This window comes from Hibiscus syriacus, unplaced genomic scaffold (genome assembly GCF_006381635.1).
Source record: "Hibiscus syriacus cultivar Baekdansim isolate YM2019G1 unplaced genomic scaffold, ASM638163v2 tig00110266_pilon, whole genome shotgun sequence".
Classification (NCBI taxonomy): domain Eukaryota; kingdom Viridiplantae; phylum Streptophyta; class Magnoliopsida; order Malvales; family Malvaceae; genus Hibiscus; species Hibiscus syriacus.
The window spans coordinates 939,239-950,515 of record NW_024062654.1 but is presented as its reverse complement, the minus strand read 5'-3'; the positions used below and the strand labels follow the sequence as shown (position 1 = coordinate 950,515).

Here is an 11,277-nt window from a genome sequence, read left to right as displayed (position 1 = left end):
TTTAGTTTTAAAAATTAAAATAATTAAGATTAAATATACGAAATTTAATGATCCAAATTTTAATAATCCAACTATCAAGATCTGAATACAATGAAAACAAAACTACAAGTAATCTAAATTCGAACAACCTAAACTTAAAATTGATATCCAAGTATCTATACTCAAATTAAATTACAAGATTAACAGAATTTGAATAAATTTAAACTCGAAATCGATATAGTCTAATATTGTCGGCCAAAACCTTCAACATGTAATACATAATACATATTGTCAGCTAAAACCTTCCATTATTCATTTTCCTAGTTTTACAATAATATTCATTAGAACATGAATTGGAAAAAATAATAATTCAAGTTAACTTGCAGCATCTAACCTTAAATACATGCTTCCTTCTTTCAGATTTCCAGCTGCTTGTTCTAGTGCAGCTATGGCGTTTTCTTGTTTCTACAGGCACACAGCCATAGTCTTGGATTCAAAAGATCGTCGTCTGCTATACTGGGAACGTGCCAACTACCAGTTGCCGATTCCTACATCAAAATTAACAAAATTTGTATTTTAACCAGTAGAATCATTGCATCTTATAACATTAGATATTTGATCAAACCCAAGGGTTTAACCAATCTCTCACCTGAATAACAATGGAATACGGGGGAGGCATAATAAGCACAAGACCAGTCCTCGTCATAGATAACCGAACCTACAAAATATATAAAAAAATGATCATTAATATGGGATTGTTGCTTAATTTATAGGCAGTAAGATTTGAATTCATACCTGCCGAAAGGCAATTCTTAAGAGTGGCTACTACATGAATCAAATAAGCTAAACTCTAAATTTGTATATTCATGTATTTAATTTCGACAGTCGATAAATGAGGAGTTAATGGGAATAGACAGAATACCTGATGCTTCTCCTTCCATCTTGGGAAAAAGGAATTCCCCAGTAGCTGGAACAAGTGGTCCCTCATTTCGTCATTCGTTACTACCAAACACTTGCAACTAACAGCAGCATATAGCCAATACCTACAAAAAGAAAAAGCATGCAATTGTCACCACCTCCAATAGCACAAGATTTTTTTATTCGAGTTTTCAGCACTATATGTCGGTTTACGAGGAAAGCTATCAACACTAAATTCATAAGGGGTATAGAAAACATCTTTTCTGCTATATGTTAGCTGGTTCACTCCTAATTAGATGCATGAAGCAGTAAGTTTATGAAAAGAAAATAAACATACAAAATAATGCACTATTTGTCAGAATATAACCAATAAATAGCTAATATCTAAATTCAGATTACTTTTATGGCTTTGACAAGGAGTGTTTTATTTACGAAAAAAATCGTATACTGTGTTTAAGTAACACATCGTCCTACAAATCTACCTCCATAGTTTGGGGCTGGACTAGAACCATAACCAATTTATGACACTGCCTCAATCTTATGAGGTGCATTTGAAATTATAATTTTAATCTATCAAAATCTAGCAATGTTTTAATGTAATGGAAACGGAGGATACATCTAAAAAATCAGAATATAGATACGAAAGAATAAATATGTTTCTGAACTATATAAAGACAAACCTATGGAACCAACTCATTTTACCCAAATCAAATGGAATAGATCTCAACAGGTAAATGAGCTTACAATTTTACTTTTGCTTCAATCCCATCAGTAGATCTCAGCTGGTCTTCAATTGATGCTAATCAAAAACCCTAAAGTTTCTTTTTGCAAATGAACAACTTCCCCCCTTTCCATTTTCATTTACAAACAAATGGATCAGCATTCAAACCAAACAAATTTAACCAAATGATGCCATTATTCAAAATTAACAAATTACTTAATTTGGTCATTTCCAATTTGTTTCCATGAGCTTAAGACTCGGTATAAAAAGAAGGGCATCAAACTCCTTATAATGTTTATGCCTTACATTAGAGGGTTTTGTGTTTATTTTGGGAGCCACACACTAAACTTTTAACTGCCTCCAAGATACCACCCAAAAGGTGACATGGCAGATTATTCAATTAGCAATTTAGCACAGCTACAGTGTCACATATTTATTGATAGATAATTTGTGCATCTGATTACACAATGAATACCTATAAGGCTGAAATTGAGAGCAAAGAAGAGCCACAATTGTTTGCAATATCACCAGGCTAAGGGTCATAAGACTCATAAATGAAGATACAGGATGAAAATGATGTTGAGAGATGGAGATGGAGGTGGGAGGAGGAAAGATGGGCATTGCATGAGGAAGGGATGGGCAATCCAATTGCAGATATTGAATTCACTGTTGAATTGCTTTGGTAAAATGCATATTTTTCAAGGTAATTTTACATGAACATCATTGACCACCACCCACAAAAAAATCAGATATTGAAATACGAAAAAGAAGATGATCATTTGAGCAGAATATGTTGAGAGCATCTACATTGAGAATATGGAACAAGAACTAACCAATCATCATTTGATCCATAAGGAGTAGCATAAAGTATCCCAGCCCTTTTCCACCTCTCTAACCATTGCCTGTTTTTAGGATCTCTTGCAACCCGACTTTGATGCAAAATAACAAGTGGATACCTTTTTGATGGACTCATTTGTTGTAATTGATTTACAACTTTTTTAAGCTACAACCATAAAAAGCACTCTTAAAAACAGCATAGATGTATATGTCTTGAGTCAGTATCATCTGTCCTGCATATTTCTCAATACCTCTATCCTTACAATAAGACAATTCCAGGCATCAACCCATATATGATTCTCTTTAATCAGTCAACTGGTTTAGCCTCAATTTGCAAAAATTAGATCATTTGCTTAAAACAACATAATCAACAATGAAGGTAACATTTAATTGATCCTAATACAAATATGCAACATAAATCCAACACTTTACTTGAAATAATTTAGGAATATAACCAAATTTTAGAAGTGTGGGTCAACTTTAACTTTTAAAGGTAAGCAAAACAAAATCATTAATGTATTATTAAAAAAGAGTATAATACTGACCAAAATTCATTGTTCGTGGTAGCATTAAACATGCAACATGATTTATTTTCTGTAAAGAAGCAAAATCATCTAGCAGGATAAATAAGAACCTTTCGAGAGTACCTTTATTCTTTATTATAAAAACAAAATTTTCAGGGGATAAAAACAATTTGGACATTACCCTGATTGATAATTATCTATGATTAGATTTAAAAGAATTGATGTGATTTAGTTTTGACTTGAATTAAGATAAAATACCAAAATGCTTCGACAGAGAAACAGGGAAGATGACATGGAAATATTTTGTTGATGGGGCAGAGGCTCAGCCAAATATTTGAGACAGATGATCTCAATCCATGATATGTCTTTGCTTAAAATATATCAAATTATGCTTCTACTGAAACCGCTTACCTGGTTTAAATTGAAATTTTCCGAGTTGATAAGACCCACATTTGCACCATCTATAACTGCATCAAATGGTCCATACTGCTGCAACCATTCCTGGATCAGTGCACTTTCTAATCAGTTATGCTTTCATTGAGAACCATTTGATGTAAATATGAAGCAATAGCCTAAAGCATACAGAAGTACATAATGGTTATATACAACTTGGTAAACTTAAAAAAAACACACACACACATGGCCAAGAATGAATTTCATTAACATCAGAGCACGTCATCTATATCGAGAAAGAAGAAATATAAACAGTTATACTTTCATTGAGAACCATTTGATGTAACTATCAAGCACTAGCCTAAAGCATACAGAAGTACATAATGGTTGTATAAAACTTGGTAAACTTTCCAGAAACCACATCGCCAAGAATGAATTCCACTAACATCAGAGCAAGTCATCCATATCGAGAAAGAATAAATATAAACAGATAAAGGATACAAAGCCATTACAATTTTTTCATATCATTTACAATGAAATATGGAATTCTTACAAATCACAACATCCATAAATTCAAATATTGATTCCAAACACTGATAAAAAGGAAAGTGGCATAAAAAAAACAGAGGAAAACAACTAATAAGTTATGCTATATCTGGAAAGTTGAGGACTAAAACCCCAAAGTGATGACCTCTAGATGTTATTAGATTCACCCAAAACATTAAAGAAACTGGCACGCCAAATTCTGAAACAATTCTAGTTTTTCCAGTACAGAACAGATAATTACAGTCATAATTCATGTAAATATGTAACATATAAAGCATTCAACCAGCTAGTAGCTACCACAGAGGAAAAGTGATGTGGGTAAGCAAGAGAAACAAGGGGATGGGAGACAAAAGGTGTAACAAAAGAAAATAGACAGAGGAAAAGGTATGGAAGAGAGAGAGATAGAGTAAGAATTGGATGAGAACAGGGGTAAAAGGAGGAATGAACCAAGGAGAAAATCCCTATAACAAAATCTCTTAATTCAATTCTAAATTCATCGTTTACATGAACCAACTGAAACTGAAATAATAAAAGCTTCTCTAGCCTATAATCCCTATTGCTTGTTAAAGAAACAGACTAAGTAGTACAAGTAACCTAAAATTCCTTTCATCACATACATCCATTCTTACCCACACACACATATAAATCAAAAGAACACATCCAATTGTTATTATACTTTTTCGATTGGCATTGTGATTGTTCTGCTCCTCAACAGTGTTTAAGATTAACAAATAAGCACATTGTTCTCCAGTAGATTCTAAGTGCCAAAACTTAAAAGTTTAAATTAGGTCACAGGACAAGAAATCATTGAATTTACAATACTTGAAGACTTAGAACAACTAACAATGGAAACTCCCACTTCTCACAGAAATTAGGGAATAACAAGGTATAAAGAGTTACCTGGAACCGAACAAAATCAGCTCTAACCTCTTTACTGCATGCCAATTCAGTTAATTTAGCAGCAAAATTCTGTCTCTTTTGGATCAATATCAACACAAACAAGCTTCTCCCCACATGAACGACACACACCATTCTCAGTCATTGTAGTCCTCACAACCCTCCATCTCCCGCTTCCAAGCCACCCCATTCCATGCCACCCTCCTCCTCCTCCTACAACTGTTTCCTTTATCTGCTTCACATCCCATTTCTCTACCCCAACATTTGCAGCATCCTCTGACTTAAACCAATCCTCAACAACTTGAAGGGTTGATTCCGAGACCTGCCTCACTATGGCTCGCAACCTATGCAACATCTCATACACATTGCCAGTGTTCTTGGTTTCGATGCTAACTTTCAAAAGAGCCAAAAGCTCAGGCTCTTCAGTCATTACCCCTGATTCAAGCATATGTGCATCCAGTTCATATGCTTTCTCTGCATTACCTTTCTCACAGAATCCAAGCAAAGCCGGCCCATATGACCTTAGTCTTGGAATAATTCCAAGACCCTTCATCTGCTTCACCAATTCAAAAGCCTTATCTGGGTCTTCCCTTGCTACTGCCAATCTCGCCATGCTTGTAAAAGTAGTCTCATTGGGAGAAACTTTATCTCCAACCATTTTCTGAAAAATCTCAAATCCCCTCTTAAGTCCTAATTCTCTCAACTCATTCAATTGATCCCCATCTCCACTAGCTTCACGAGCACACAAATAAAGCAGCATATTGTAATGACGCTGTGTCAGTTTAACTCCATTACTGTTGCTTTCATCATACAAACGAAGCGCTTCCTCAAGCTTACCATGCTTCGAGCACATATCAAGCTTAACTTTAAGCTGAAACTCAGGTGATTCCCTTTTTGCTTTCTTCCTTTCTTTGTTGGTCATTTCATTAGTACTACTATTAGAGGCATTCAAGCCTGATTTCTTTGCAGTAGCAACCGCAGATAAGTTTCTTGTTTTATCAACAGCAAAGAAATTCGCGTTAACATTCGAAACACTAACCGGTTTGGCAAATAAATTACAACGGCAAGTCCTATAGGGACGTAAAATGCGACGGAAACTACTCCGATAAAGTAAAAAAAAATGGGATTTTTTTAAACATTGAGAATGAAGGGACAAAAGGGTTTACCCTTAGCATCACTCTCTGATTTCTTTTTGCTTCCAAAAAGAAGACAAATTTATTGAAGCAGCAATGAAGTGAATGACAAAGGAATTATTATAGCTACGAACAGCATTGGGTTTGTTGGTGTAAATAAATGTCCATGAACTGTTTGATGAAATGACTGAAAGAGCAAAACTTTATAATAACCCGCTATGCAGTGTTTTAGGGTCTGGGGTAAGGGAATTCTTGCAAGTTTTTTTTTTTTTTTGTGTGAAGAAGTTCAGAGGAAGAAGGTAATGACGACGACTCCAATGACTCCAATAGGCGGTAGGTGGCTGGCGACGGCGGCAGGAGGAAGTTAGGATTATCGGGTAGAGAGAAAGAGAGAGGCGACCGAAGGGTGATTTTAGTAGAGGAAGAAGGAGACGAGTTTAGGATAAGCTTTTACAAGCCCATTCTCCGGCCATTGTCGCAGAAATATAATTGGTTCCTTAGGTATACAAAAAATAATGATAGTTAGTATTTAGTACCTACTATGGTCCGCATTTAATTCGAGTCAAGTTGAGTTAAAAAAATTTAAGTTAATCAAGTTGATAAGTCTTATTTTACGACTTGAATTTAATTTAAAATTTTTTCGAATTATTCGAGTTTCTATGTTAGTTTTATTATAATTATTTACAATATTATGATAAGGATTGTTTTCAATTTTTCAACTTTCTCTATCCATATAAGTTATATATATTTCATATTATTTTCACATTATAATATATTATAATGCTATTTAATATATCAAATACAATCTAAAATTATAAAATATATTCACAATATTATATTTTTCTTTATTTTGAGTGTAAAATATTGATGAGAGTATAAAAAGAGTAAATGAACTAATGATAAGAAATTATTGTAAACAATTACAGTCAAAAGATTAAATTGAGTAAAATACAATGTTAAGGGTCTAAATAAAAAAGAGAATACTTTTTAAAAATAAGAATTAAAGTTACATAGAAATTCTATTGTGATACATGAGCATATGGTTTAAATTTGGTTAAAAAAATACTTAAAATACAGGTGAATTGAAGAAATAAGGAAAGTAAGAAAAATTGAGAGATTAAATTGAAAAATTGAAAACTTGTTATCGGAAAGATGAATTGAATGTATACATGTATTATATTATGGTTTTGGAGCATATGATTCAAATTTCATTAAAAATATACTTAAAATGAATGATGAATTGAAAGAAAAATGAAAGTAGTGATTAAATCGTAAAACTGTCAAATTACATAGCCAAATTTTTAGTTTTTTTAGTAACTCAAAATTTCTAAATTTCAACTCGACTCGGACTCAAAAACCAAATTGATAATTCGAGTTGATTCAAATAACTCAAAATTAAAAAAAAAATTAATTTTTCAAATCGAATTTTGCTTACCCCTATTTAGTAATATATATTTTAGATTCGACATGTACTTTTCTAAGGTACAATCATAGTCCTTAATATATTTTTTCAATTTTTATTTGGGTTGTCTTCTCATGACCGTCCTGGTCCTGATTAATTCGAATCAATCTGCGTTACATATTTAATTTTGGTGGATGAATCTTTTAGTGAAAATTTTATACAAATATAAAGACTCGAACTTGAGACCACAATAAAAAATGGTTGTCCCTTTTTCCATATGTATGGGATAAGGGGGAGGTAAGATAGTAGGCTACCCCCAACATCAGGTTGAGAGCAGCTTCCGTAAGAGACCTCCGAATTATGAAATGCCCTCCGTGGGACTCGATCCCACGACCTCAAGGTTAAAACCTTGTGCTCTACCAACTGAGATGGATAGTCATTTAAATTAAATTTTATTCCCAATTGTTGAGACCACAATAAAAAATGGTTGAGACCACAATACTAAACTGCTTATCACTTAAATCAACACCATTGATTAATTTGGGTCAATATAGTTTTATAATATTTTAAATTAAATTTTATTCCCAATTGTTTCAATTAACTAAATTTAATAATCAATTTTTAGAATATGTTTAGATAGGTAAAAGTAATTGTAATAAAGTGTAATTATCACCGTCTTATATTTACAAAGCATTCTAATTCTTTGAATATATATATTGTTGATAAAATTTTGTTTATTCTCTTTTCTAAAAAAATATTTTTGGACAACAATTGTAGTTGATTGTTGCTGTCAACGCTTCTAGATGATTTGGGCACCAATTATCATTATTTTACATAATTATTTCACATATCTATTATTGTATTTAAATATTTGAGTTTTTTATTGTATAAATAATAATATCTCCAGTTTCTTATAATGGAATTGTTTATTTTGTCTCGTACAAATTTTAATCTTAGTTTTATATACTTTTTCTTTTGTTTTTCATATAATTTAGGATCAACTGTGGATTTAATATTTAAACTATCAGTTTTTGTTTGTTCTAATTCTTAAACTTTTTTTTAAATCATATCTAACATTTAGTTTTTGTTTCATTTTAGTATCTTGTTAAAAATTTAACGTTAAATTTTTAAAAAATTTGAAAGCTTAGGTACTAAAACAGATCAAAATTGATACTTTAAGTACTAATTATGTTAAGTTTTTAAAGACTGTTTCTAAAATGAAATTGAGATTAAATGTTAGGTATATTTTTGAAAAAATGAAAGTTTAGATACTGAAATAGATCAAAATTGATAGTTTAGGCACTAAAAGTATAATTTATCATATAATTTATTTTTGTCTCTCTTTGTTGTTTTATTTTCGTTGGATTCAATGGGAAACTAATAACGCAGCCCATTATCTTGCTAGAGTATATTGGGCAAGCCAGTTGACTTGAGATTTGGTGAGATGTTTATTGGCTGAATAATATCACTCTTTGTAAGGAATTATGTTTGAAGAAAATACCTTATAAAACAAACATTAAATCTCCATTTAAAAAGAAAAAACACACTAATCCCATTGTATTTGAAGATCAAACAAACAAGTAGGCTCATCTTTCCCTGACCTTAACCGATAACCCACCTTTCATCCTAAGAGTTAAAGACATTTGGTGTTGAGGACACTTGTCTTTCCCTTGTACTTCTATCACAAACCTCTCCATCACAGCTGCCACAATCGATTTCATCTGAATATACGCCATGTCTTTACCTAAACACATCCTTGGTCCCCCATGGAATATGGGGAATTTAAATGGATTCTCTTGCTTGTAGTTCCCAGTTTCATCTAGCCACCTTTCCGGTAAATATTCATCGCAATTCTTGCCCCATATGGCCTCCATCCGCCCCATTGCATACGCATGGTAAGTGAAAAACCAACCTTTTCTTATAAACGTGCCGTCCGGAAGTATGTCGTCGTTTACACAAACTTTTGTGTCGATGGGAACCGGTGGGTACAATCTTAAACTCTCGGAAATCGCTGCATGAAGATAGTGCATGTCACGTAGTTCGTCGAATGTATATGTGCAGCCAATGGTTTTCCGGTTTCGTGTTCGGATCGTTTCGAGTTCGTTTAGAATGTTTTGTTCGACGCTCGGGTTTAGCAATAGTAGCCAAAAGAACCAAGTCAAGGCTGAGGATGTGGTGTCTCGGCCTGCTAGGATGAAGCTTATGATGATATCCCGGAGAAATTGAGGTGAATTGTTGTCATTTCTGATGAACCTCGAGAGTAAATCTTCATCTTTGGTTTCGTATTTTGATTGTAATCTTGTTTTTATGATGCTATCGGCGAATTCGTGGACGATTTTGATCGATTTCTTCAAGTTTCGCTCCGATCCCATGTTGCAAATCCTTTTTATCTTCCATAAAATGGGGAAAGCATACATGAATCTACCGAAACTAAGCATTGTAGCCTCTTCAAAGGCACGCATGAAATGAGAACCATTTCCATTGCCACCAAGACAACCAGGGTCGACATTGAAAGCTAGTTTGCATATGTTATCAAAAGCGAATTGCTCCAAAATATCTTGCAAATCCAATATCTGTCAAAAAGAAATACTTAAAACTCAACATCCATGATCTACGTAAATAAAACATAAAACATGAACCTGATTCGTTTCCGATGCCTGGTTTAGGACTGGGATCAACCTCGTTGAAATCTCGAGCCAAACACTGTCCATGATGAAATTTCTCATAGATTTGGTGTTGAACTCGTAGCTAGCTGTTTTCCTTTGAATTTTCCAAAGAACACCATCCGAGTTGAACATGCCTTGGCCAAACAAGTCCTTGAATATCCCAATGAACCGTTCCCCTTTAGGGTAGTTCTCGAAGTTGGTCTTGAGAGCATACTCGACATTCAAAGGGTTCGCAGTCATGACCCCATGGATCTTAACTGGACGGTGAAAGACGGCGGTATTAGTCGGGCACCGCCGTAAAACTCCGTTCGTCCAATCAAGAAACCGATGTCGGTTTCTCAAGAAATCGGGCAAGGCACCGAGTATGGGGTAGATTTTGAACCCATGATTACTTCCATTCTGTTTATGGTGTAAACTGAAGTAGTAGTAACAACAAAGAATGGTTAGAGAAAGGAGCAGTAATGATTGAACTGAGAAAATGAGTTCCATTTCCATGGCTACAAGGTGGAATTGAGTAAAGTGAAAGAGATAAGATTCATGGATGGTGGAGAAAATGGAGGATTTATGAGAATATTTTAACTGATAATTTATAGGATAATGAAGCTAATTATTGCTGCCTTTTAAATGGCTCTCCTGGTAAAAGCTAGTTGAGAACAGAACGTAATATATGTTGTCGTTATGCCTGTAACTTTCTTTATTCATGTAATTATTGAAGTAGCATATTATCAAATTATTTAATATTTTTTTAAAATTGATCTGCAATATATATATATATATAATTAACGAAGGTGGCGTTTGGTTCGTTGGAATTCCTTGGAATTTGTGAGAATTAGAATCCAATTCTATTACTTTTTTATGTTTGGTTCAAGTTTTTCAAGGGAATTGGAATCCCTCATGACTTTAACTTTCTATCAAATTAGAGAAAGTGAATTCCATCCAAGAATGGATGGAATTCAATTCCTTGTTGGAGGGAATTGAAATTTGACCATACTACCCTCATAAATCTTTTGATAACTTATTCATATATTGAATAAAAATATTTTTTATTATTTCGGGTCGGGTTTCTAATTCATATATTCAGGTCGGGTCGGGTGAAATTTTATTTTGGTCGGGTCGGGTCGAGTTCGGGTTTAGGGTGAAAAATACCCGACCCGAAAATATATATAATTTTACCTTATATATTTAGGAATAATTACAATAATACCCCTCTATATATAATTTTTTTCAATTAAGTCGCTATTTTTATTGAATAAATTTTTTT

General features: G+C 33.3%; 1 protein-coding gene and 1 pseudogene across 1 annotated transcript; both read right to left on the bottom strand.

Annotated features, from left to right (window-relative positions):
* Positions 1 to 251: 251 nt before the first annotated feature.
* LOC120115586 lies at positions 252 to 6,005 on the bottom strand (annotated as a pseudogene).
* A 2,850-nt stretch (positions 6,006 to 8,855) lies between these two features.
* LOC120115585 (cytochrome P450 94A2-like) lies at positions 8,856 to 10,511 on the bottom strand. The gene is made up of 2 exons (XM_039136252.1): positions 9,990 to 10,511; positions 8,856 to 9,923 (listed from the first exon to the last, which is right to left on the bottom strand). Exons 1-2 carry the CDS (start codon positions 10,509 to 10,511, stop codon positions 8,937 to 8,939), a joined length of 1,509 nt encoding a protein of 502 aa, XP_038992183.1. The 3' UTR covers positions 8,856 to 8,936.
* Between the last annotated feature and the right edge of the window lie 766 nt (positions 10,512 to 11,277).

Coding starts and splice junctions, on each gene's coding strand:
- LOC120115585 (XM_039136252.1), bottom strand. CDS start 10,511: ATGGAAATGGAACTCATTTTCTCAGTTCAATCATTACTGCTCCTTTCT. Junction 9,924..9,989: donor AGGCATCGGAAACGAATCAG/GTTCATGTTTTA, acceptor TCTTTTTGACAG/ATATTGGATTTGCAAGATAT.